This window comes from Muscardinus avellanarius (assembly GCF_963383645.1).
Source record: "Muscardinus avellanarius genome assembly, chromosome: 9".
Taxonomy (NCBI): Eukaryota; Metazoa; Chordata; class Mammalia; order Rodentia; family Gliridae; genus Muscardinus; species Muscardinus avellanarius.
In genome coordinates this window covers 77,614,802-77,642,680 of record NC_137795.1, presented here as the reverse complement: position 1 = coordinate 77,642,680, position 27,879 = coordinate 77,614,802, and the positions used below count along the sequence as shown (strand labels likewise).

The 27,879-nt window shown below is 42.0% G+C and overlaps 1 protein-coding gene and 1 pseudogene across 6 annotated transcripts in view; one reads left to right on the top strand and one right to left on the bottom strand.

Moving 5' to 3' along the window:
* The window catches only part of ST7 (suppression of tumorigenicity 7), a gene marked incomplete at both ends in the record, with an annotated part of 268,515 nt that extends 254,110 nt beyond the window's left edge, over window positions 1–14,405 (bottom strand). For all 5 annotated transcript variants that reach the window (XM_080700959.1, XM_080700960.1, XM_080700962.1 and 2 more), the window contains one exon: window positions 14,255–14,405. In XM_080700959.1, coding sequence (XP_080557085.1) covers window positions 14,255–14,405 — 151 coding nt within the window. The remainder of the gene's footprint in view (window positions 1–14,254) is intronic.
* A 43-nt stretch (window positions 14,406–14,448) lies between these two features.
* Window positions 14,449–22,727, top strand: LOC308266818 (protein C1orf43 homolog; annotated as a pseudogene). Its single transcript has 2 exons — window positions 14,449–14,772; window positions 21,832–22,727. The product of its transcript is annotated as a protein C1orf43 homolog (transcript).
* Window positions 22,728–27,879: the final 5,152 nt, after the last annotated feature.

Below are 27,879 nucleotides of genomic sequence, written 5' to 3'. Positions count from 1 at the left end.
ATTCTCTGGTAAGAAAGAAAGCAAAAAGAAATATTGAAATGTTATCTTTAAGTCATCAAAAGCTTGGTATCAGACAAATGAAACTGTTATGTGAGATTATCATTTTTAATTTTAGATAAATTTCCATAATACTAGATGTCAACTACTAAGCCAAGCATGGGAGGGAGGGATAGGGAGAGAATGGGGTGGGGATTGGGTGGGGGCTGACTGGGAAAAGTGTGCATGTATGTCTACAAAAGTATGTATCCTACTATGATGTATGAATACAGTGCACCAATAAAAAAAAAAGAAAAAAAAGAGAAAAATAAATAAATAAAAAAATAAAACACCTTTTCCTAAAAGAGCCATTTTGCAAACAGTCAAGTATTACATTTCTGGAACATACAGAAACTAATAAAAATTTCTCTCTAAACCATAATCTCAACTTGAGCCTGAACTTAGGGAAAGCATAATTTGTTTAATTGTTTTAAATTAAAAATACTAGAGGATGATTCTATGTGTGCACGCTCGCGCGGGGGAACACACACAGACACAGAGACACACACACACCCCTCCAGGGAAAAGTATAAACCAGGTCATAGCAACTGTTCCTATGTAACACTTTACAAATTCTTACTATGTGACACTTTATGTCACAGAAAGAGAATCAGTTGAGTCAAGTGGATGTAATAAATTACAAAACACTACAATAGAATTATTTTATTAATTCTACTTGGAATGCTCATCAAATAGCACCTATCATATAAAAGAGAAAAACCAATTTGGAAAGGAAGTAAATCTCAATCTCTTATTCCCAAAACAAGCAGACTAGAAAGTGAAAAACACTGACAGAGGATATAGTGTCTATTGTTATTCAATTTTTAACTTCAAGACAAGACCATATCAAAAAAGTCTCTAAAGAACATAAAGCCAGGCCCAAACTGCTTATGTATAAAACCTACTTCTTTTTTCTAAGACTATATTATGCCTCAGAGTTCTTTTACTGCTGTTGCTATGTTAAATTGTTAAGATTTTTATAGTTTAAAAAAAAAAGAATTAGGCCTTGCTCACTGACCTAAGATTCCTTTAAAGTCCTCTCTCTACAGGCTTGCTTAAAATTTCTGAAAGACTGACACCTACAGAGATCTTATATTAGATTTGGAGATCAACTTGAGAAACAAAGTTAGAGTTCCCCACAGATTATGAATGTAACTAGTACACTTTCAGTTTCCTAAAACTCAGAGGGGAAAAATATGCTCATCAGATAAATGTTGCCTTTACTTTGCTGAAAGATTTAGTAACTGAAATTAAACAGCGATTCTTCTAGCCACAACCACAGCTAAGAAAACACTGCTAAAGCTAACTGGGCCTGTCGGTTTCTTATTTTAGCACATTGGGTATCACAGGAATGCCTGCTATATTTAAATGACCGAGCAAGAGTAACACATGAGCAAATGTCCCACAACTGAAATACCAAAAAGAGTTTTATTACATATTTTCTGTCTTCGGAAAATTCAAAACCCTTTATAGATATCTTCATTGAAATCTGTGTCTGTCTGTGTGTGTGTGTGAGAGAGAGAGGGGCGGGGGGAGACAAGGAAAGAGAAAGAAAGGGAAAGAGAGATTGAGATTGACTGGGAATTGAACCCAGGGCCTCTCACAGGCTATACAAGTATTCCCACCACTAGGCTACATCCTCACCTCAAACACTGACGTCCCAAATACAATAAGGACGAACACAACAAACATTCAGTAGTGTGATTCCAAACAGTCAAAATCCCATTATTCTGACTGGTATGATTTTAGAAAAAATATCCAGGATAAGAGATCATATATATTTCCTCCCCCCTGGAGAATTAAACCCAGGGGAACTCTACCTCTGAGCTACAGCCCTATTTTTTTATTCTTTATTTTGAAACAGGGTCTCACTAAGTTGTAGAGTGCTTCACTAAGTAGCCAAGGCTGGCCGTGAACCCGGATCCTCCTGTCTCATTCAGCCTCCCAGGTACTGGTATTAAAAGCATGCACCACCATGCCCGGATACCCATTATACATCTTAACCTGTTATTTATTTGTGAGAGGTAGGCCCACAGTACATAGGCTTCTGGAGAAACAAGTGATTATAATGCCTTGGACTTAAGATTTTACAACTAAAAAACACTTTCTCGTTCATGTAACCATTTCATATAAAGCTGTGCTCTCATCAAAGGATAGTTCTATCACCAAGCTGGAAGGCAAATATTTCGACCATGCAAATATTCGTACAGTGTCCGAGTATGTGTCTATTAAAGGCTATTTAAGATGTGTAAGTGCCCGTTAAGTTGTGGTACTTGTCCAGCTACACCCTTTCTGTCAACGCTCTTCCAGACCCACATCTCCATGATCATTTAGCAACTCTTGACCCAGCTGTCCAGTCACGTCTGCCCATACTACCTCATCTTCCCCAAAATGTTTCTCGCCTAGTTTCTCCATTAGTTCCCCCACTGGCCATGGCCTCCTCTGAACACACTGACATGCTCTTTTCCTTCCCTTGTCTTTGAACTTTTGCCAGCTTCCACAGGAGAATCTGTTTCAGTTGTGAAACTGGATGATAACCTTAGTCTTGAGTGCTGAGAATTAACAGTATCCCCATGAACTAAGAGAGCTTGGATCTGGAATGGCCCCCAAAGTCTCATGTTCTAAAAACATGGTGCCCAGTACAGCGAGGTTCAGGGTTGGGGCGGTACTGGAGGAAGCAGGTCCCTGGGAACGTGGCCTAGGGAACTCTATCTGTTCCTACCTGCATCCCCGTGTTTTTCCTGCTTCCTGGATACTGTGACCCAAGAGTCTTTCTCTGCCACGCCATGATGTTTTTGCCTTGGCGCCTGCTGAGCATGACACAAAATGAACCTTTCTTCCTCTAGGTGGTTCTTGTAAGGAATTTTGGTCACAGTTACAAAAAGCTGAATACCACAGTGATAACATGAAATATGGACCACCAGTGCCATCAGTCTCAGAAAGTCTTGGTTGCACTCAGTCATACAGCCATTTTTTCAGGTATTGTCAATGGGCAACTGCCACATGATAGAAATGCAAAGATAAAAAAAAAAAATAGTCTCAGCCGGGCATGGTGTTGCATGCTTGTAATCCCAGCATTCGGGAGGCTGAGACAGGAGGCTTGCAGTTCGCGGACAACCTCGGCTACTTTGTGAGGTCCTTTGCAACTCAGTGAGACCCTGTTTCAAAATAAACAATAAAAAAAAATAGGGCTGGGGGTGTAGCTCTAGGTAAAATGCCTCTGAATTTCATCCCCAGTACCGCCAAAAAAAAAAAAAAAAAAAAAAGTCTTTCCGGGCATGCTGACACACGCTTGTAATCCCTTTGCTTGGGAGACGGAGACAGGAGGATGGCGCAGGTTCGAAGCCAGCCATGCTGGCTTAAGAGACTATGTTTCCAAATAAAAATATTAAAAAATAGGTCTGGGAGTGTAGCCCGGAGGTAGAAGGGCTTCCAGGAACCTCAGTACCACCAAAAAAAAGTCTCAATTCTTGTCTCAAGTGCTTCTGAATATAGTAAGAAAACAGTTTCTTCCAAAAATACTGTGAGAGTCCCCATGAAGTTCTCATCCTCATTCATAAATTAAGCTGCTTTCACATTAAAATGCACTTTTAATGTGTTCATTTATATTGCTAGGGCTATTAGTATCTCAACAGTATTCATTTTGTTTTGAACAATTTTGATTCCACGTGTACAAAGAGAATATCAGCTACATTAAAGAATATAAGCAGACTTTGTGAACAAGTCCAGGTTGTCTAATAATCAATGATAAAACAAACAGCACAATGACTCATAAAAGAACTCACCCTTCCTGAGTTCCTATCACTAGATTTACACTCAAACTTAATTTTAATATGTGATTTCTATATATAGTCTATGTTCATAAAAATCAAAACACACTTGGAGGCATTAGCAAACAAGATAGCATATTAGAGGATGCTAATTGTCCAATACAGAAAACAAATGTAAGAACCCAAAAGAATATAACTGACATGAGATCATGTGTCCAAATAACTGGCAGAAATAATATAGCTTCAGTTTTATAGGCACTTATTTCTCTTAGTGATCCAATAAACTAACCAGTCAATTAAGTAATAAGTGAACACAGATGCGAGAAAATGAAATGGACTAGGACAACAAGGTATATAATATGTGTATGCTCAGTGATCAATGTTAAATGTTATCTTGCTTAAAGACTTCAAAATAAGCCTGTGAAATGAAGATTAAAAATAATCTTGTCTTATAAATAAGGAAAGAGTCCGTTATAGTTAGATATAAAATGACCCCTAAAGAGATAATTTTTAATATTTAGGGTTGGTATATAGTTGAGTCATGAGGATTGTAATCCCAGCAGTGGATAAATGCATTAAAATGGATTTATCTGGGTGTGGCTGGAAAGGTGGGTGCCTGGGGAGTTGTCCTTGGGGCTATATATGGTTCCTCCTCCCTGCACTCTCTCTCTCTTGCTTCAGGCCTCCATGATGTGAGGGCCACAGCCCATGTTTTCTTTCGCGCGCTCTCTCTCCTCTCCTCTCCTCTCCTCTCCTCTCCTCTCCTCTCCTCTCCTCTCCTCTCCTCTCCTCTTCTCTTCTCTCTCTCTCTCTCTCTCTCTCTCTCTCTCTCTCTCTCTCTCTCTCCCTCTCTCTCCCTCTCTCTCCCTCTCTCTCCCTCTCTCTCTTTCTCTCTCTCTCTCTCTCCCTCTCTCTCCTCCCACCCCATGGCCTGAGATCCACAATCCCTGGCCTCACATGGACTGAACCTGAAACTATGAGAAAATAAATCTTTCCTCTAAGTTATGTGGTAAGGTATTTAGATTATGGCTATGAGAATGCTAATAGGAACAAAGTCTTACTAAGTAATTTTTCCAAAGTTACCAAACACATGAAAAATTAGAATTTGAACACAAGTCTTCAAATCCTAAATCTAATTTTCCTTCTATCTCACCACAGGTTGTATTTATTTTCCTTACATAAAAAAATTGTAAAGAAAATGGACTATAAAGAAAATTTCCATAATGCTAAAACTATTTTCATTCTGGCTTCTCATATAACCTTATGAATAGTTCTTAAAGTTAGAGAAGGGAACAGACAAACACATGAAGTTAAAATGGTGTTGAAATATTACTAATCGCATCAAGTTATGCTTCTGTGTGTTAAGTTTCATTATGCCTGCTAATATAGGTTAGAAAAATTTCTCAGCCAACTCCTTCTTCTACTCCTATCCTCCACAGTCATTTCTTTTTCCCATGTTGGTATAACCCAACTTTCCATCCTTACTGATATTATAAGGTACTTAACTCTGTAAATATCTGCCTATGAAATACCAGATTATCACATAAATTGACTTTCAAAGCTATTAAGTTCCGATTCAACATTCTTTAAATTTATAATACGAAGTAGAAGAAAAGCCTTCCTTAAATTCTTCCCCTAAAGAGTGAATCAAAATGTATTAAGAGTCTGGAACATCAATAAACATTTCTAATTTTACTAAAGTCAGTAAAGACATTCTCGACCTCCTAAGAATTAACTATATGGTAGATTTCCAAATTATTTCCTCAAGGACAGTGTTACTCCTGAGTGACTACAACCAACTGACATAATTTTTCAGTCATTCAACAAATACAAACTGAGCATGTGTTTAAGCCCAGACACTCTCTGTTCTAGGTCCTGAGGATTCATAGGAAAATAGACATGACATAATAAATAAGGTCCCCACTCTCACTAAGTTTATAGTCACATAGGGGACAAGGCAATAAATTAATAGACAAGACTTGCATCAAATAGTGCTAATTGCCATGCAGATAATTGAAATCTGGTGATAAAGTGATAGGGTAGTCATTTTTAGATAAGGTCAACAAGGAAAGAATGGAATTGAAAAAAGTGAATTGAAGCAGAGACACGAATGTACATGTCAAGAAGAGTGCCATTCAAAAATCAATTGGAAAAGCATTCTGGGTGGACAGGACAGCCAGTGCACAGGCCACGTGGCAGGGACAATCCGGGCTAAGACAAAAAGAACCCCAGTTTGTGTGAAAGGTGGTCAACAGGAGAAAAGAGAGGTGGAAGTTCAGATTCAAGGTTTTGTAAGCCATTTAATTTTCAATGCAATAGAAAGCTACTGAAGGAAGCACGTGAAATCTCAAGTTGCAAACACTAAGAATAGTCAAAACTAGAAAAAACATACATATTATGTCACGTATTTGATTGCTGGTATACTTTGCACTTGGTAGAATTCATCCCAAGACATCACACAGAACACAGAGACAGAAGAAACCTTAAGGGATGTAAAGCTGTTGTTTTACACACAGAGAAACTGTGGGCTGAGGGCATCGTTCAGACTGCTTCATGAATGACTGAGGGAAAAATGTCCAAAAGTAAGTAAGGGCAACTAAGGCATGTGGAATGTAGCTTTGACTAAAATCAAAGCTGACAATCATCAGATAAATGTCTTTTTATGTGTTCATAAACTGGACCACCATGAATTAGCTATGGATGACCCATCAGAGAATGTAAGTTTTGGTGACACCCTCTGACTTAGGTAGGACACATGCTCAGTAATGCATGTGACTAATTCTAGTGTTCTAATCCCCACTCACCATGTGCATAATAACTGATTTGTTCACCCAGTGAATGATAAAGACCCACTATGTACAAGGAATTACACTGCAAGACAAATAGCTAGAGCCTAAAAGAAGTAGTGAAACATATATACACATAAAGAGACATGCATGCGCAAAATTATTGGCATGTACATACACATGCCACAATTCACGTAACACAAAAACTGCCAACACACCTTCAGTTAATGGTATCAGAAGGCAGCAGGAAAAGCTTTAAAAGGACTCATGGGATTTATAGATAGGGGAGAACATTCTAGACAATAGGCACAGTAGCAGAAAAAGACATATAAACTGCAACCAAGCCCTCTAGAGGACAATTCCAGGATGTTCATTAAATTTAAAGCCATCATCAAATCTCCAGTTTCTCCTCCATAACTCCTTCCCCAAGTCCCCTCCCCAATTCCACTAGTGTCTACTCTCATGTATCTGAAATCCTCTTTGTTTCTCAGGTTTTCTCTAGAGGCCACATTATGCGTGAAAACACAGCCCTTTACTTTCTGTGCTGGCTAATCTCATTTATCTATGGGTGTTGGAGGTGGGGCAGGGAAGGGCCCAGAGGGACACACACAATGAATGCTGTGTACATGTATCTCTATGTCACTAGGAACCTCACTATGATGTATAATTACAATGGGCCAATAAAAACTAATATATGTATTTTTAAATTCTGTTTTATATAAACACAATTATTCAAACTTAAAAGAAATTAGAACAATCATTTTCTTGTGTGTGTGTGTGTGTGTGTGTGTGTGTGTGTGTGTGTGGTACTGGGGATGGAATCCAGGGCCATTAAACCTCTGAACTACGCCCTCAGTCCTATTTTATTCTTTAATTTTGAAACAGGGTCTCACTAAGTTTCAGATGGCCTCACTAAGTTGCTGAGCCTGGCTTCGAATCTGCGGTCCTCCTGTCTCAACCTCCCAAAGTACTGGGATTACAAGTGTGAACCACCAAGCCCAACTTAGAACAATCATTTTCTTTTTTGTTTTGTTTTGTTTTGTTTTATTCTTTTTTTTTTTTTATGGTACTGGGGATGGAACCCAGGGGCTTTCTACCTCCAGGTTATACTCCCCGACCTATTTTTTTTTATATTTCATTTGGAAACAGGGTCTCATTAAGTTGCTGAGAGCCTCACTAAGTAGCTGAGGCTGACTTCAAACCTGTGCAATCCTCCTGTCTCAGCCTCCTAAGCGTGGGGATTACAAGCGTCCACCACCACGCCTGGCTGAGAACAATCATTTTCAAACACCACATACACACACACACAAAAAAAAATAACCCATAATAAGAGCCTGCCAAGGGGTTAGGCTGGTGCTGGGGCCAGCGAGGCCAGGATAAGAGCCTGCCGAGGGGTTAGGCCGGTGCTGGGGCCAGCGAGGCTGGCATCGGAGCCTGCTGTGAGGCAAGGCCAGTACTGGGGCCTCCAAGGCCGGGATCGGAGCCTGCCGAGGGGTTAGGCTGGTGCTGGGGCCAGTGAGGCTGGCATCGGAGCCTGCCGTGAGGCATGGCCAGTGCTGGGGCCTCCGAGGCCAGGATCAGAGCCTGCCAAGGGGTTAGGCCGGTGCTGGGGCCAGCGAGGCTGGCATCGGAGCCTGCTGTGAGGCAAGGCCAGTACTGGGGCCTCCAAGGCCGGGATCGGAGCCTGCCGAGGGGTTAGGCTGGTGCTGGGGCCAGTGAGGCTGGCATCGGAGCCTGCCATGAGGCATGGCCAGTGCTGGGGCCTCCGAGGCCAGGATCAGAGCCTGCCGAGGGGTTAGGCCGGTGCTGGGGCCAGCGAGGCCGGCATTGAAGCCTGCCGTGAGGCAAGGCCGCCTCCGAGGCCAGGATAAGAGCCTGCCGTGGGATTAGGCCGGTGCTGGGGCCAGCGAGGCCGGCATCGGAGCCTGCCGTGAGGCATGGCCAGTGCTGGGGCCTCCGAGGCCAGGATCAGAGCCTGCCGAGGGGTTAGGCCGGTGCTGGGGCCAGCGAGGCTGGCATCAGAGCCTGCCGTGAGGCAAGGCCGGTGCTGGGGCCTCCGAGGCCAGGATCGGAATCCTGCCGAGGAGTTAGGCCGGTGCCGGGGCCAATGGCCAGCATCAGAGCCTGCCGTGAGGCAAGGCCACTATTGTGGCCTCCAAGGCCTGGATCGAAGCCAGCTGAGGGGTTAGGCCGGTGTGGGGGCCAGCGAGACCAGAACCGGGGCCTCCCATGAGGCAAGGCCGCAGCTTGAGCCAGCGAGATCTGGATCAGTCCACTGAGTAGCCAGGCCACTACGGGGCCGTCAAGAGTGGGATCGGTACTTGCAACGCAGCATGCACAGAGAAATATCGCAGAAAATGTAAATCAGACACTTCCCCTAATCAGCAATAACTAGGAGGAAAGGGACAACAGGAAGAGGTTGAGCTATAGAAAGGGCCCTATCGTGAAGCAACTAATGTGACCAATCAGAGGGTATGGAATACTGGAGGACGGAGCCTCTTTAAAATGAAGGAGGTACATAAACACATGTATCAAAGTTAATCACCAAACAAGCATGGGATCGAGGGAGGGGGAGGGAATGGGATGGGGGCTGGATGAGGGCTAATTGGATGATGTGTGCTTGTATATCCTCTCAAGTCTTATACTCCAATGTGATTGATATATGACTACAATGCACCAATTTAAAAAATAAATTAATTTTAAAAAATAAATAAATAATGAAACAAAAAATAACCCATAGTTATAGCTAAATAATTTCAACAGTATGACTTTTGCATTTGTATTTGACATCTTAATTAACATAAAATATTTTATAATAAAAGATCTTTAAGCCTAGGCCAGGCAATTTTATCACTTTTTTTATTCAAAAGGAATAAAATAGGAGTTTTTTTATTTTTTACTTTTTTGGTGGTACTGGGGATGGAACCCAGGGGCCTTCTACCTCTGGGCTACACTCCCAGACCTATTTTTATATTTTATTTGGAAACAGGGTCTCTTAAGCCATCTGAGGCTGGCTTCGAACCTGTGTGATCCTCCTGTCTCAGTCTCCCAAGCGCAGGGATTACAAACGTGCGCCAAGCCCGGCTCTAAAATAGGAGTTTAAAGGTCTTTGAAAACTTGCATTTCTGGAAGCAGAATTGGACAATCACTTAAGTTGTTTGATTCAGTCATACCAAAGGTACATACATATTTTAAGAAGAGGTATAGCCGGGCGTGGTGGCGCACGCTTGTAATCCCCGCGCTTGGGCGGCAGAGACAGGAGGATCGCGCAGGTTCGAAGCCAGCCGCGCGCTGGTTTAGGAGACCCTGTTTCCAAAATGAAAATGTAAAAAATAGGTCTGGGAGTGTAGCCCGGAGGTAGAAGGGCTTCCAGGAACCCCAGTACCACCAAAAAAAAAAAAAAAAAGAAGAGGTATATCATGCATGACGTTTCAAATGCAACATCTAAAACCTTAAGCAGCCAAGCACAGTAGTCCATGCCTGGAATCCCATTACTTGGGAGGCTGAAACAGGAGAATCGCAGGTTCTGATGGCCTCAGAAAATTAGGGAGACTCTCAGTAACCTAGAGAGACCCTGTTTCAAAATAAAAATACAAAGTAGGGCTAGTGGAATACCTCAGAGGTAGAATGCCCCTGGGTTCAATCCCAGTGCCACAAAATAAACAAATCCTTAAACACAGGGTAGATTTAAAAAAATTGCTATCAATATAACTCTATAAAATAAGTTATCATGCTAAATATTTTAGACAAAGTTACTTATTGTTTTTCTGAATTATGTACTGCGTGAATGTTCCCATCTACAATTAAGGTTTTGTTCCCTGGAAAGCACTGTTTCATGACAATAATTCATATGAAAACTGACAACTAGTAAAATTTGTGGTATTTTTTAATCTTGTTAAAAGTCATCCTATTTTCAGAAAGGCAAAATTAATAACACTCTCCTATCCAGCTCAAGGACTGAACATCAAAAATCAATAATCAAGCTGGGCATGATGGTGCATGCTTGAAAATCTCAGTATTTGGGAGGCTGAGACAAGGAGGATTGCAGGTTCAAAGCCAGCCTTGGCCTTGGCAACTTTGCAAGGCTCTCATCTCAGCAACCTAGTGAGACCCTGTTTCCAAATAAGAAATAAAATCGGGATGGGGTGTAGTTTGGAGGTAGAATGCCTCTGGGTTCAATTCCCAGGACCAAAAAAAAAAAAAATTATCAAAGTTAACCAGTGTGTGCTATTCCTAATATGTATAGCTTCTCTTTTTATAATTCATTTTTCATTATAAGATTTTGTTGCCTCTGTGAAGTTTTCTGTGTAGTCTAACCGAATACTGTGGAGTTCTTTAAACTGTTTCCCTACCCTGAATGACACTGGCTCAGTGCAATGAAAACCAAGCAAACCCAGCTAGTGAGAGTAGAGAAATAGTATAATGAAACTAAGCTATACCCTGAAAAGAGTATCCTTTCTTGGAAAACTGCACATGATACAAGAACTTAAAAAGGTATGGCTGTTCGTTAAGTTCCTTTTCTTTTATCATTTTAAGTTAAACTCCATGTATCTGGGTGCCATGGTTAATACCTATAATCCCAGTACATGGGAGGCTGAGACAGGAGGATCTCAGGTTCACAGCTAGCCTCGGCAACTTGGCAGGGTCCTCTGCAACTTAGTGAGAACCTGTTTCAAAATAACAAAATAAAAAGATAGGGCTGAGGGTGGAGCTGAGATGTAGAACACCCCAAATTTCAATCCCACAAAAAAAATTATAAATTCCAAGTGATTCATAAGCTCTCTGAATCTCATCTGCATTTTCACATCTATGTGCCTTTGCTTGGAAGTCTACCCTTCTCCACCCCAAACTCAGCACCAGATTCACTTTCCCCGATTCAGTTCAAGAGAAATCCCCATCGGCCCCACTCCATCTTGCATTAAGAGAAGATGAACTCATGCTATAAAATCCTTATTTAGTGTCAGTTTTTCACACTTGCACATCTTTTCTCATCACAGCGCCAGCCACAGCATCCTATACATAAGAGGCATTTGTGAATTTCCTTCAAAAATCAAGTCAGGCACATTTGCCACAAAATACAATCAAATGAAGTTAAAAATATTTTAAAATGTCATAGATAATCAAGATATCGAGAACATGCCAAGTAGATAGCCAAGAACAACTAGGAACATTTTTTTATGTTGCTTCCTATAGGTGCCAAGCTGGGCCTGTGCCCTGGCTCTGCCTAGTTGTGATGGTGTGGAAGGCCTGCGCCTCCCACGGCTCCTCTCCAGGAACAGGAAGAAAGAGCACACAGCACAGGAGTTGTGAACAAAATGAGTTCCCTCAGAACCCTTTCAACACTCCCTGAAAAGTCAAGTTTGGCCATGGGAGGGCAATTCCTGCCTCACCTAGAGGGGATGCTAGCTAGGGAGGTCTTTCTCTCTGAGCCTTCCTCCTCAATAACTTGAAGAAAATTGTTCCCAAGGAACTGGCAAGGAAAAGAGGGAATTCAGTAGACAGCAACTGAATCTTCTGGCAGTCTTCCTACTAGAATTTCTCACTTTTACTGAAAAAGGAAGAAAAAAAGGCCTCCAATGTCTGTCAATGCCTTTGGAAAAGCCTAATCTGTTCTGGGGTGGCTTACTGCCATCATTACCTCACACCTGATGCCAAAGTCTCTCCTCCTCGCTGCATCCTCATAGATAGCAGAGAGGTGAATATTCTGTGCATGCGTCTTTTAGCTTTCTTTATGAGTAAAATGTGCATAAAACCACTCTGAAAACAGAAGTCCAGAATCATTGGGAGAAAAGCCTCAGGCTTGCTTACTTCTACCATACGTCTGGTGAGGTACAGCCCAGATGGCCTGCTCCTCCTCAAAAATGTCTCTATAGCTTATAAGCCCAAATGAGAAATGCCTCCACAGGCATCTAGCAGTTCTGTGAGAAAGAAATGCTAGATGAAAAGTTGCTGGGAGGAATCCCTAACTGTCATCCTGGAAATCCACACCCTTTCCCAGGAGGTATTTTGCTTCTTGTCTGTTCTGTAAAAAGCACTGGTATGTGGCACTTGTGTGTGCATGTACACTTACATGCATGGACGATTATTTAACCTAGTTTAAGCCAACGTAGTACATAAATGTGTTTTGAAATAAATAATTTAAACATGCATTAATGAGAAATGGTCACATTTTTAAAAATTCCACAATGAATATTCTAAGGGAAAAAATGCAATGTACTTACCAATAAATATATTACATATAATATATATTACATAAGTATGGTAGATATATTACTTACCAATAAAGACATTATATGTATGTGTGTTTATATCTATATATATATACATACAAACACACACACACAGCCCTGGGTTCAATCCCTAGCACTACACATGTGTGCACATGCAGGTACACACACACACACACACACACACACACACACACACACATACAGAATGTTCCTTATCATCTGGGTGCAGTGGCACACACTAGTAACCCCAATACTTGGGAGACTGAGACAAGAGAATTGCAGGTTTGCAACCATGTTTCAAAAATAAATAAATAAGTAAATAAATAAATAAATAAATAAGTTAAAAGGGCCAGGATGTAGCCTGGAGGTTGAATACTCCTGGGACCAGATCAATCCCCAGTACCAAAAATTAAAAAAAAAAAAAAATTTTAAGTACTAGATTAGAAAGTATAAAAAACTTGGGACTGGAAGGTATCATAAAGCTATATTTGCCTAAAGTAAGGAAGGCAGTATTGTGACAAAGAGCCACCCTAAAAGGTGGGACGCCAGAAAGCCAGGCTCTAGAATGACCAGTAATGGACTGAGAATTCTTGGGTGCAGAATCCTATCTGCCTCCCAGGGTTACCATCCAAGGGATACCAGGAAACAACCATAAACAGAAACAAGTTCAAGTCCAAGTGATTAAGATGCTGAAGGTTAGCAACTTACAAAAGCAAGTCCTAACAGAACGAGCGCATTATTACAAGTGTCCTTCGTTCTCCCCCCAAAGTTACTTCCCCAGGAAAGCACTCTTCCAGACCTGGATTCCCAGAGTCTGTAGAGACCACAAGACAGGAGATACACATAAACAGGTGTCCAAATCTTACAACTCAGGACTGGAGACTTTCCCAGCCTACTATAAAAATTTTTTAAGTTTTTTTTTTTTTTTTTTTTTTTTTTTTAAGGCCCATCTACCTCGAATCCACAATTATTTCCGGACTTAAAGGACTGTCACCCTCCTTCCCAGTGTATGGGTGTGAATCGCCCGGCGCGTGGGAGGGATCCTGGGGGGCCGCCGCTCATCACCTCCCGCCGAGCCTCCTCGGACACTTCCCGGGGCCTCGGGGACCCCCGCCCGCCCGCCCTCCGAGGACACCTGCGCGGCCCTGGGCGGCCCGGGGCCGGGGCCGCCATCCCGGACGCGAGGGGGCGCCGGCCGGCTGGAGGGCGCGTCCCGGGCCCGGCGGCGAGGACACTTGCGGGGGCCGCCGCTCCCGCTCCTCCCGCCGCTCCTCCGCGGCGCCGGCGCCCCGGCCCCCAGGCCGCCCCCGGCCCGCGCGCCCCCGCCTGCGCGCCCCCGCGCCCGGCCCGCGCGCCCCCGCCATCGCGGGCCCGCGCGAGTTGCACTAACTTTGGGCGGCGGGGGAGGGGCGGGCGCGGGCCGCGGCCTCACCTGTGCTCAGGTTGTCGTGGATCCGCAGGGGCACCCGCAGGATGTAGACCAGGAAGAGCACGAGGAAGAACCACACGGTGCACAGGTACGTCCAGGACCACACGATGCAGGACTTGAGCTGCTCCAGAAAGCCCGGGGCCGCTTCAGCCATTTTCCAGCGCCGCTCTGCGCCGCGCGGCTCCGCGTCTGGCGGGATGATTCACCCGCCCCGGGCGCCCGCCCGCCGCTGCCCGCCCGGCGCCCCGGCCGCCCCGGGCCCCCGAGTGGCCTGCGCGCGGTCACGTGGCCCCGGCCCCCTCGGCCCCGGCCCATGGGCATTGATTGTATTAATAGATGGAAGGACGGGCCGAGCGGCGCGCGGGGAAACTCGACGGAATGAGAACTCGCGGGCGCCGTTCCGCGCTTCCTGCCAGCTCATCCTCTTAGCCTCGTTACACGTAGGGAAACTGAGGCACGCGGTGGTTGCCGGGGTTACCCTAATGTCCAGCCGAAACTCAGTTGAAATCTTGGATTCAGGGGTCTGTTTTTTTTCTCTTCTTTTTCTCCTCCCTCTCCCTCCTCCTTTTTCTTCCTCTTCTTTTTCGACACCGAAGATTGACCCTGGGGGCGCTCTACCACTGAGCCACGTCGCCAACTTTTTTGTGTGTTTACTTTTTGAGATGGAGCAACCCAAATTGCCAAGGCCGACTTCGAACTCGTGATCCTTCTGCCTCGGCAGACGCGTGCCACCGCCGGGGATCTTAAGCCATACACTCTTATTCTCAGGATTCAGGCTCAGAGTGATAAATGAACCTAGGGCACGGAGGAGAAGGTAGTTGTACTCATGTCACCAACTATTAGGCCTGAGGATAAATCGCTCTATCTAGCAAGATTTTTGGTTGCAGAGTTATTTACTTTATTTTTATTTATTTATTTATTTATTTATTTATTTGGTGGTGGTGGTAGTACTAGGGATGGAACCCTTCTACCTCCGGGCTACACTCCCAGACCTATTTTATATTTTATTTGGAAACAGGGTCTCTTAAGCCAGCACTGGCTTCAAACCTGTGTGATCGGGGATTACAAGTGTGTGCCACCACGCCAGGCACCTTTATTCTTTTTTGAAGCAGCAAAAGGAGGGAGAGTTCCAAAGAAATTTTGACAGGATTAACTTTTTTTTTTTTTGCCATCACAATTCACAATTCAAACAACAATTTTTGGAGCTTTTGTTTCATTGTGGTGATGAGATTGAACCCAGAGGTATTCTGCCTCCGAGCTACATCCCCAGCCCTATCTTTTATTTTGTTATTTTGAAACAAGGTCTCACTAAGTTGCAGAGTGCATCACCAAATTGCTGAGGCGGGCTTTGAACCTATGATCCTCCTATGTCAGCTTCTCAAGAATGAAGATTACATTGCAAGCATCTACCACCACACCTGGCTTCCACTTAGTTTTAATATAAACAGTTCTCTGGGATAATTTTGGCTTATTTTGCATGTGTGACTTTAAACAACAAAAAAAGTTTTTTGGAAAATTTTGCCCACTGCTGAATTAAACATTGCATTTTATAAAATATTTGACTGCATGAAAATTTTCTTTTTTGTGTGTGGCAATGAGGGTGGAACCCAGGGGCTTTTCTACCTCCGGGCTATACTCCCAGACCTATTTTATACTTTATTTGGAAACAGGATCTCACTAAGTTGCTGAGAGCCTCACTAAGTAGCTGAAGCTGGCTTTGAACCTGTGTGATCCTCCTGTCTCATCCTCTCAAGCACTGGGATTACAAGCGTGTGCCTGCACACCTGGCTTGCATGAAAAATTTTAAGTCAGTTTCTGTCCATAAATAATTTGACTTTCTATGTATTAGATATTAATTGAACGATTGTAGGTTTCCTCCATTACACAGCCGAGACATTTAAAATTCCCAGCATTCACCAGAATATTGAATTATAATTTTTTTAGCAGGGCTCAGTGACATACATCTGTACTCAGAGGCTGAGACAAGAGGATCAAAGGTTTGAGGACAACCTCAGCAACTTAGAGATCCTGTTTCAAAATAAAGAAATGAAAAGGACTGGTAGTTCCCTCCAGACCCTCTTTTTCCCCTAAAGCAAAGCAAGCCAGAGAAACCAGAATTCCTTTTTCCTCAAAGGTGGGTCATAGAAACTAGAACTCTTCTCCCTCAGAGCAAGCCATATAATGTAGAAAGGTCCTTCTCTGCTTTCTGTAACATTGAAATGGATTTGGGGGTGGCAAAGGAGGCAAACACCAGCCAAGTTATCAAAGGCCTCTTTAATCAAACTGGCACCTTTGGGCGAGGTCTGCCCACTGTGGAGGAAGGGGCTGATGAAGAGGCTGATGACTGACCAGCAGAGTCATGTGGTCAGCAGAGTCACGTGGTGAGCAGAGGAAGTCAGGGTATTTATGTAGTGGGGTCTTGGGGTGGAACTAGCAGCTGGTCCTCTAGAGACATCTGAAGTCTCGCAGCATCTGGAGTCTGCCCAGAGATGTCTGGAATCACGTGACATCTCCGCTTCTGGCTTCCAGGGTTCCGCCTCCTGTTCCCACAGGGTCCCGTGGAGGAAGGGAGGGACCCGACCTATCACTTTCTCCCTTAAAAGCTCCTTCTAGAGAAGTCTTGCCTCATACTTCCAGAAGAAGGAATGCTACCCAGAGAGACCCAGACAAATCGGAACGCACAGGACAAATCTGAAGGCCTCGCTGGGTCCAGCCCTCATCTATTCCCATGTTCTTTTATACAATGATACTTCAGCATGGCTGTCTTATAAAAACAGTTTTCCCAGGTCTTTGAGTCTTCCTTTCTCAAGGCTATGTAGAGGTTTGTTAGGTTTTTCTCTAGTTAACCTGTTTTATGTGAATGTCGGCTGTGACCTTTATGATGGGTGAAGAGGAAAGGATCACACATTTCCACCCCTGCACAAAATTGTAGCTTCCTCCATAATGAATTTGGCTTCTTTAACCTTGAACATGCAGGTCGTATTTTTGGCACAGGTAATAGAAATTCTCTCCCATTTTCACTAATTCCATCCTTTCTCTCAGCTCCCCTTTCTTCTGTGCACTTGACCTAACACAGTGAGATAGAGACCAGAAAAAGAGAAACTGACACACACACTCAGTGTTTTTTTTTTTTATAGTTATTTATGGCAGCATACTACCAAATGATTTTTGCATTTCACAATGATGCCCGGAGTCACATTAGAATAAAATGATGTGAGTATATTTTCTGTGATGATTAATCGAGCAGAATCTCTGTAACTCACAGAACTAGGATATTATCTGCTTGATTTAAATGAACATCCAGGGGCTTTGTGTTGTTTGGTGCCAATGAACCTCATTGAAGAGACGTGGATATGACTCAGCTCCAATTTTCTAATTGTCCGCTAGATGCTCTAGAGTCAGCCTAGTGTTACCACTGCCTTTCCCTGGTGTGCAGTCAGGGGTGGGAAGGGGATTTGAAGCCTTTGTGTTTCAAAATAGATGCAAGAAAGCTTGATATCTTACAAACTGTGACTGCTTCAGTAGGCTGGATTGCAGGCTCTATGCACAGCTGGGGACAGATAAAACTAGTGATAAGTCTGACCCTAGCTTTACAGAAATACTAATAAGGTGCTCCAGTTATTTGTCATTAAACACACCGCTGGAAATGACCAATCCAGATGTTTACATAAGTGGAGATATAAGAAATACTAAGAAATCTGGGTGTGGTAGTGTATTCCTGTAACCCCAGTACTTGGGGGTCTGAGGCAGGAGAATTGCAGGTTTGAGGACAGCCTCAGCAACTCAGTGAGGCTCATATCAGCTTAGTGAGACGCTGCTTCCAAATAAGAAAAAAATAGGGCTGGAGGTGCAGCTCGAGGTAGAATGCCTCTGAGTCCAATTCCCAGTACCATACACACACAAAAGAAATAGCATCTTCTTTGTGATAGAAAGATTCGCACTCCCTCGAGATGTACAGGCCCTTCACTAAGATATGCCAGCCATCAGGAAGTTTGTGGTGGGTCCTGAGCCAGGCCATGCTAGTGCGGTTCTTGACCCTGCCCTTCACTCACTGGCTAGTATCCCTGAGCTATGCTGCTCCATCTGTACAATGGGTTACTCTGTACCTGTTACAAAGGAACTGTGTGCAGTGCATACCAAAAGTGCCAAGGGCGACACCTGGCCCATAGCTTTCTTCTCCAGTAGCAAAAGAAGGCCATTAGTGTTGAGTGATTTATTATTACCCCAGCTTTAGTCCTCTCTCAAACCTCCTGCTACAAAAAGCGTGGTGATACAAGTTCATCAAAGACTGAATCACATATAAAGGAATGATTAGGAGTGAAAAATCAACTATATCAAAAGAAACCTTAAATCTTACAATTTACAAACACAGACACAAAGAATAGTATTACATAGATTTAACTTAGTATGTGACAGCACTGTATGAGAGAGGGGGTGGGGGAGAGGACACTCAGGGACAGGTATTTTTTTTTTTTTTTACTCCTTTGGCCTTTCACCACTATCGTAAACTTCTCTGAAAGTTTGTTTCAGGTGTAACCACATCAGAATTAGATAATGGGAGTAAAATGACCATTTATGGGAATTATGTAAGAACAAATGTTCCTACATTTCTTTTATATTGTCTTATATAAATCAGGCTTGGTAGTGCATACCTGTAATCCCAGAATTTAGGAAGCTAAGACAGGAGGATTGCAATTTTGAGGCCAACCTCAAAAAATTAGTGAGACACTATTTTAAATTTTTAAAAAATAAAATAAAGATTTATTTTATTTTTATGGAGGTAGAATGCCCTTGGGTTCAATCCCCAGTACAAAAAAAAAGGCATAATGGCACATGCTTGTCATCCCAGTACTTAGGAGGCTGAAACAGGAGGATCACAGGTTCAAGAACAGCCTTAATAAGTAGTGGGACTCTAATCAACCTAGGAAGACCTGTTTCAAAATGAAAATAAAATAGGGCTGGGTATGTAGCTCAAAGGTAGAATGCCCCCTGGGTTTAGTCCCTAGTAACACACACATACACACATATACCCACACACACAAATATACACACACACACACTGTCTCATATATAGTGATATACCACATAACAGTGTTTTTGGAAATGATGGACTTCATATATGACAGCACCATATATAACAGATTCATATATTGTATCACCTAGTTACATTGTAGCTATCTTAAGTTTTGTGATGTTTGCACAAGGGGGAAATTGTCTGATAGTGCATGACAATATTTGGTTAAAATGTGTATCTTAGTTTAATAAGATATCTGAGCTGAATAAGAAACCAGTACTATTAGGCCAGGCATGGTGGTGCACGCTTGTAATCCTCACGCTTGGGAGGCTGAGACAGGAGGATTGCACAGGTTCGAAGCCAGCCTCAGCTACTTAGGCTCTCAGCAACTTAGTGAGACCCTGTTTCCAAATAAAATATATTTAAAAAAAAAAAAAGGTCTGGGAGTATAGTCCAGAGGTAGAAAGCCCCTGGGTTCCACCCTCAGTACCACCAATAAAAAATAAAAAATTAAAAAAAAAGAAACCAGTACTATTGGCAAGTAACTTCAAAAGTTCTTTCAAAATATTTCTTTTATTTCTTGTTTTGTAAATGATGATGTTTGGAAGTATACACCCTGTTAAAGTCTTTAGTTTAGCCAGGCATGGTGACCTATGTCTATAATACAGAAAAATACTGGAAGGAAAAGGGTCTTTAGTTTTATGCATTGTTATAATTTTTTTTTTTTTTTTTTTTTTTTGTTTTTGGTGGTACTGGGGTTCCAGGAAGTCCTTCTACGTCCGGGCTACACTCCCAGACCTATTTTTATATTTTTATTTGGAAACAGGGTCTCTTAAGCCAGCGTGGCTGGCTCCAAACCAGCGTGATCCTCCTGTCTTCGCCCCCCAAGCTCAGGGATTATAAGCGTGCACCACCACGCCCGGCTTGTTATAAATTTAAGAATCAATATTTGTAAATGCTTTTTAGGGTTCATCTGAGATTTTTTTCTTTTTTTTCTTGGCTGAGGATTGAACTCGGGGCATTCTACTTCCGAGCTACACCTCCAGCCCCTTTTATTATGAAACAGGATCTCATTAAGTTGCTGAGTCTGCCCTCAAACTTAGGAGGGAAGACCAAGCCAATCCTCCTGTCTCAGCCTACTGGGCTTACAGGCATGCACCACCGTGCCTGGCTCTCATCTGAGATTTAAACACAAGAAACAATTTTGCTGACTTTGGGGTTTTATTTGAAAAATCTTGCCTATAAGTTAATTGGTCAGTACCGTATGGTCATAGATAACATAAATAGTTACCTTTATTTCATGATTTACCTGGAACTGAAAAAGTGCAAATCCAACCTAGCTTAGTTTTGAGAACCAGTAAGAGCAGAAAAACAGGTTTGGATGGGAATTTGCCATTTCTAACTTCTTCAAGCCAACATTCTTAGAGTATTAATGAGATGAAATTTCAACTACCTGTGTATAGTTTGCAAGATTATTTAAATTGAATGAGGCTTGGGGAGAACTTCCTTAAGATATAATTCTACATGTATAAGGAGGAATGCATTTCCAAGCTGGGCATGTGGAGCCTGCCTGTAATCCCAGGAATTGGACGGCTGAGACAGGAGGATTGCAGGTTCAAGATCAGCCTCAGCAACTTATCAAGACCTTCAGTAACTAGGAAGACCCTGTTTCAAAATAAAAAGAGGAGGGCTAGGGGTATATCTAGGAAGTAGAATGCCCCTGGGTTCGCCGGGCGTGATGGCGCACGCTTGTAATCCCTGCGCTTGGGAGGCTGAGGCAGGAGGATCGTGCAGGTTCGAAGCCAGCCTCAGCTACTTAGTGAGGCTCTCAACAACTTAGTGAGATCCTGTTTCCAAATAAAATATAAAATGGGTCTGGGAGTATAGCCCGGAGGTAGAAAGCCTCTGGGTTCCACCCCCAGTACCACCAAAAAAAAAAAAAGAATGTCCCTGGGTTCAACCCCCAGTATCAAAAAATGCATTTCCATAATCAATATACATATATATCTTAGACACATATATCTTAAACAATTGACAATGGCTAGGTCTAGAAATAATATGATGAATTATAATCATATTAACTACTTATTTTCCTACTCCTAACAAAGGTATCTTAGTTTCTACATAAAGCCTTTGATAGACAAGTCAATATTTGACATACCTTAGCCTTGTTGATATTCAGAAAAATTCTGATACAAGAATGCAAAAATAGAGTAATCAAGCCTATATAAATAAGTTGAAGCCAGGCATGGTGGTGTACACCTATAATCCCAGTGCTTGGGAGCCTGAGACAGGAGAATCACAGGTTTGAGACCAGCCTTAGCAATTTAGTGGGACTTTTGGCAACCTAGCAAGACTTTGTTTGAAAACAAAAGGTAAAATAGGGCTGGGGATGTAACTCAGAGGTAGAATGCCTCTAGGTTCAATCCCCCCCACCCTGTAACAAAACAACAACAACATGTGACTCGCTGCTCCCCGGTGCCTTTGCCTGAGTCATGTGTCCTAGGCAAAGCTGGGACAAGTCTTCTTGTCTCAGTGCCCCCCATCCCATCTGCCATGTTTACAGCCCAGTCTGGCTTGGTCTCCCCCCATCAGGAAGTGGCCAGGGAGCTCCAGGGAACTCAGACAACTTTGCTTCGGTGTATCCTGGGCTTATGAGGCAGGACCAGGGGAACACAGCAGATCTGCGCGGGGAGGGAGGCCATGGGATCCCACAGTAACTTGGCTGTGTGGGGTGAGTATTGTGCTGGTCATGGCCTACAGGAGCCTGGAATTTGTACTGCTATTTATTTTTGTGAAGAGGCAATCATGCATTCTGCAGTGAAATCTAGAAGGGAACCACGTGCCACTGTGGATACAATGCCCCCCAAGGATTTGAAAGAGGAAATTGATATTCAACTATCCAAGGTTCAGGATATCAGATATGAACCTTAGCTCCTTGCAGACAATGACTGTAAGACTGTTAAAGCTGGAAAACTAAGGAAATCAAAGTTACTACTTACAGTTATCTGTACAGGATGAAAGCTCTGGATGCTATCCACAATTCTGACATCCTGTTTCATACTGAAGGCAGGCACCCCTGTTCCTTAATGGGCAAGAATTTCCATTTGTATTTGCTAGATCTGTGAAACACTAGTACTCCTTTCAAGGGTATACAGAAGGCTCTCATCAATATCCTGCTAGATGTGTAGGAGACGGCCGGCTATGGGACAGGGTCTTGGGCCAGAGTGAGTACAGGTGTTCTGAGGAGGCCTGGAGTGCCCTTGACCACTGTGGTCAAAGCACGAATGGGGAGCTTTCCATGAAGCATGAGTCAGCAGCCAAAGACCTAACCCAGACCCCCGAAGTCTCCCAAGCACCATCCTGGTGACACACCTGCCTTCCAGCCAGAAGAGTAAATGTGCCGAGCACTTCCTTGAAGAGTTTATGGACAACTACCACACACTGGAAAGCACTTTGTGATGGAGCGCCAGACAAATGCAGCCCATGAGATAGCTGCCTGCTGGGCAGCCCTCCCGACATCTGGCTCAGCAGCCTGGACTGTCAGCCACAGTTCCCCATGTGTCAGGGTTCTGAGAGCTTGTGTCTGCAGGGTTGTCCCCAACCCTTTATTATGGACAATTTTAGAACATAAGTGAAGATTTTATTTCCCCCCAGTAGCACTTTTTGTGTGGATTTGAATTCAGATGTCAATCTTGCTCTTGTCAAAGCTTCTTCAACTATTTCTGGACATGGCTCACCTCCCCTATTTAATCCCAAAGCTGAGAAAGTGTGGTATCTTCCATGTCTGCCCCTGCTGTACTCAGTTGAATGGGAACTGTTTGAGTTTATGGTATCTCAGAGTTGATTGATGGAGAAGGCAGACAGGACCAGTCAGAGGAGCGGATGCTGTGTGTAGCCATTTACCCTGGTGCTGCACGTCAACCAAGATGTGTTGGAACACTAACACAACTTTCCTCATGTGCAAGGATCTGCCTTTCCACCCCCATTCAATACTCTGTCGTGATTTAGTAGAACAAAAGGGAGTATTCTGATACCTGCCATTATCTACGTCAAGATACAAGACAAAGTGAAGGCATGATTTCCCCAAAAAAGTCAATATACTGGTCTGACTTTATTAGTACTTATATAATAAAATTAGCTATTAAAAAACCATTTTCCGCCCAGGCAGTGGAAGATGGTTCCTTTATTTCAAAGAAAACTAAAAATCCTTTGGAAATAATTAGAGAGGTCAACACACCTTCTTCTAATGAGATTTTTAAAAATCTGATAGCAAAGATATCTGATAGGTTCAACAAACATATCAAAAACTTAATTTAAGGAACCCTGTGAAGTTTTATCTGACCCTTTGTTTCTGAGGCTAAATAATCACGAGAGGTCACAGTACTGCCCACCATCTTTACTTTATTCTTTACTATGACACTCAGTCTCTTTACTCTTCAAAAAATAGTCCAAGTTGAATTAGTCCTTCTGTTTCTCTTTAAATAGTGGAAATATAATGTCCTTTTTTATGCTTACCCCCAATCCAAAAGTTTGGTTTTTTTTTTTTCTTTTTGGTAGTACTGGGGGTAGAACCCAGAGGCTTTCTACCTCCAGGCTATACTCCCAGACCCATTTATATTTTATTTTGGAAACAGGGTCTCACTAAGTTGCTGAGAGCCTCACTAAGTAGCTGAGGCTGGCTTCGAACCTGCGCAATCCTCCTGTCTCAGCCTCCCAAGCGCGGGGATTACAAGCATGCGCCATCATGCCTGGCCTATTATAACATTTTTTATCAAAATAAAAAATCTGTTATCTGAAAAAAAAAATTTTGTACTGGGGATGGAACCCAGGAGCATTCTACCTTCAAGCGACACCCCCCCAGCCCAATTTTTTTTTTCTGGGTATTGGGGCATTTGACCTCTGAGCTACACCTCCTGCCCTATTTTTTGTTCTTTATTTTGAAACAGGGTCTCTCACTAAATTACGGAGAGCTTCACTAAGTATCAGAGGCTAAGTAGCTGAGGCTGGCGGCAAACCTCCATCCTCTGGTCTCAGCCTCCCAAATTCTGGTATTACAAGCGTGCGCCACCATGACCAGCTTGTTTGAAATATTTTGAATATTTAAAATATCTCGTCAGTTCAGTTCTCTCTCTCTCCCTCCCTCCCTCCCTCCCTCCCCCTCCTCTCCCTCTCCCTCATTCTCCCTCTCTCTTTTTCTTGCGCATGCCTACCTGTGTGCGTGTGTTTGGGGGTGGGGGGGGATGATTGAACCAGGGGCATTCTACCTCTGAGCTACACCCTCAGCCCTTATTATTTTTGATTTTGAAATACAGTCTTGCTTAGTTGCTGAGGCTGGCCTCAAACCTGGGATCCTCCCATCTCAGCCTCACAACTCCTAGGATAACAGGTGGGCCCTATTGCCCCTGGCTTTAGGTTTATTATCTTATTTTAAAAAGCATATTTTGGGCACAGCATTAAACAAGGATTTCAGGAACTAGAGTCCATGATTTCAAAAATATTCAGCACTAGTGATAACCATAGCATTTTTCAAATACCAAAATAATAGTCTGTCTACTTTCCATGAACATAACATGTTATTCCCTGGTTTTGTGGCTTCACATTTCAAGTTAATGCACACAAATATCCAAAGCAAAGGATAGGTTTAGACACATAATTAAATAATCTTTTGCATTAAAAAATAAATAGTTAGAGTGATATTATTAAATTATTAGTAGAATTTTAAAAATCTAATAGCTGTAACATGAGCTTACATTAGCTTTGAGTTGTTTTCTGGTTTTGGAGACTGAATTCAGGAGTGCTCTACCACTGAGCACCAGCCCTTTATATCTTTTATTTTGAGACAGAGTCTCTCTGAGTTTCTAAGATTGGCCTCAAACTTGCGATCCTCTTGTATAGCTGGGGTAATAGGTATGTACCACATCCAGCTTACATTTGTTTTATTGATACACAGAATATTTTCCTAAATTTCTAAAAATTGATTTTTTACCAAGATATATTTCCTTACTGATTTAATTTTGTGTTTAATTTTGTTCTCATTTACCATGCAAGACTACACTTAGGCATGCAAATTAAAGTGGAAATTTCATACCATCTAAGATATTTGACTTCTGTAGAAATCTAATCCAAAACAAGTGGATAGAAAAAGCTATTTTTATCTTAAAGTACATTTTAGGCTAATATTGAATAATGCAATTGCCCACTCCAGCCTAATTTAACTGTATGTCTAATATTAGTTCTAGCTTCTCTACTTTGCATTGCAAAACTCATTTCAGGTTTTCATTTTATTCTGCATTTTAATGCCACTTACAAAGTTGCTAAATTTAGTGCTCTGTGAACATCTGACTATACTGGGTTTTATCTCCTTATTAATAACAAAAGTTAGTAAATATGATTTATACTTGGAGCTTTGACTTCCCTTGACTTTTTTCTCCCCCTCAAAATTATCTTCATTATACTATTTTTATGCTACAGTTTTGTCTCTTTGAACAAGTGTGTTATTTCTCCTTTGGGCTGGAGCTGTCCCCAAAATCAAGCCAATTTGTACTAATTTGTCAAGTATAACTGATTGGACAAACTATAACAAGTAACTTCCTGTAGCCTAGATTTCATTCTCTGCACTTCTGGTTGTCATATGCATTGCATATTACACTTTTATTCTAAAATGGCACTTATTGTGGGCTACCATATTTAGACACATGTAGTAAGTATTCTTACAGCCCACATGTAGTAATCTATTCTTAGATTTGTTCATTGGCTCATATTCCTTTGTTAAATCTCCCTGTGGGCTTAGCACAGGTCTTATGTGCTGTATTGAAATGACTATGTTGAGTTGGAGGGGAGGGTAGAATATGCTTGTTGTATTTTTTTTAACCCCTCAACAAATTGATTTTAAAGACATAAAACAGAAGCCCTGTATGATTTTCATGTAAGAAAGAACCGATGCATGTAAATTTTAGGGGGAAATATTTTTGTTTGAGTTTATTGAATATCCAATATTTGGTTTCCTAACACTGAAAGATTTTTTTTTGGGGGGTGGGTACTGGGAATTGAACTCAGTATGAACGGGGCATTCTATCTCTGAGCTACACCTGCAGCCCTTTTTGAGTTTTTGTTTTGAAATAGAGTCTCGCTACATTGTTGAGGTTGTCCTTGGACAACCTGCTCATCTCCTGTCTTAGCCTCCCAAGTACTATGATTACAGGTATATGCCACCATGCCTGGCCACTGAGAGAATTCTAACAGAGGTTTGGCCAACCACCCACCCTCATCTGTAAATTAGGATCAATAATAGCCTATTTTATCCTATCAGAAGTGATTCCTGGAGAAGGTAGGGGGATTCATGACCAATTCATCCAGCTCTGCTGGAACTTAACCAGTTTTAAAACTGGAAGGCTGAGGCTTCCAGGAAGATGATGACTGAGAAAAACAGCGTTTACGAGTCCTGCTAACATTCGATCTCTATTGCCACAAAATCTGTGCTTTTCATAGCCAGAAAACACTATCCGAAGAGAAATAAAAAATGTAAACATCAGGGACAGAGAAAAAGAAGACTAGAAGAACAACCAGCACTAGAGAAAATACTCAAAGAGATTAACTACAAAGAAGAAATAGGTAATACACACCAGAACCAGAGAAACAAGATTTTCCATCTAGCAGACAACTAAGCAAAGAAGAATAAACAGTATTTCAAACAGAAATAAAATCTTAACATGTTAGGAATTAAAAAATTATCTCTCAATAATCACACTGAATGTAAATGCCCTCAATTCCCCAATAAAAAGATATCAAGTGGCAAAATGGATTAAAAAACAGAATCCATCCATCTGCTGCTTACAAGAAACACACTTTACAAGTAAAGATAGTAACAAACTCAAGATAAAGGGCTGGAGCAAGGTAATTCATGTTAAGTAGCAATCCTAACAGGTGTGAAGTAGTATTTCTCTATAGTTTTTATTTGTATTTCCTTAATGATTAGTTATGATAATGATGAGTGACATTCATGGGTTTATTCGTCATATAAAAATCTTTGGAGATTCATTATCTATTTTAGTCTTTTACCTATTTCTAAATTGTATTGTTTGCTTTTATTGTTGCTAATTTTTAGGATTTCTATTTGGAATATTAATATACCTTCAGATATAGCACTTGGAAATATTTTTCCCATTCTATCAGTAACTTTTAATTCTGTTTACATTGTCTTTGGATGTACAATATTTTTTCTATTTTTTATGAAGTTTGTTTGTTTATTTTTTTGTTGCCTGTGCTTTTGGAATCATATCCAAGAAATCACTGCCACTTTCAATGTTGTAAAGTTTTATGACCCTGGTTTTCTTCTAAAAGTTTATAGTCTTAAGATTTACATTTAGGTCTTTTATCTATTTTGAGTTAATATTTGTATAGGGTGTTAGGTAAGGGCCCAATTTTATTCTTTTTCATGTAGTCATTACTTTTCAACAATATTTAGTGAAAAGATTATTACTTCCTTCACCAAATGTTCTTGGAAACCTTGTCAAAAATAACTTGACCATATATGGAAGAAAAAAAACCCCAAACATATCAAAGTTAATCAGGAAACCAAGCATGGGAAGGAGGGGGGGGGGTGAGGGATTGG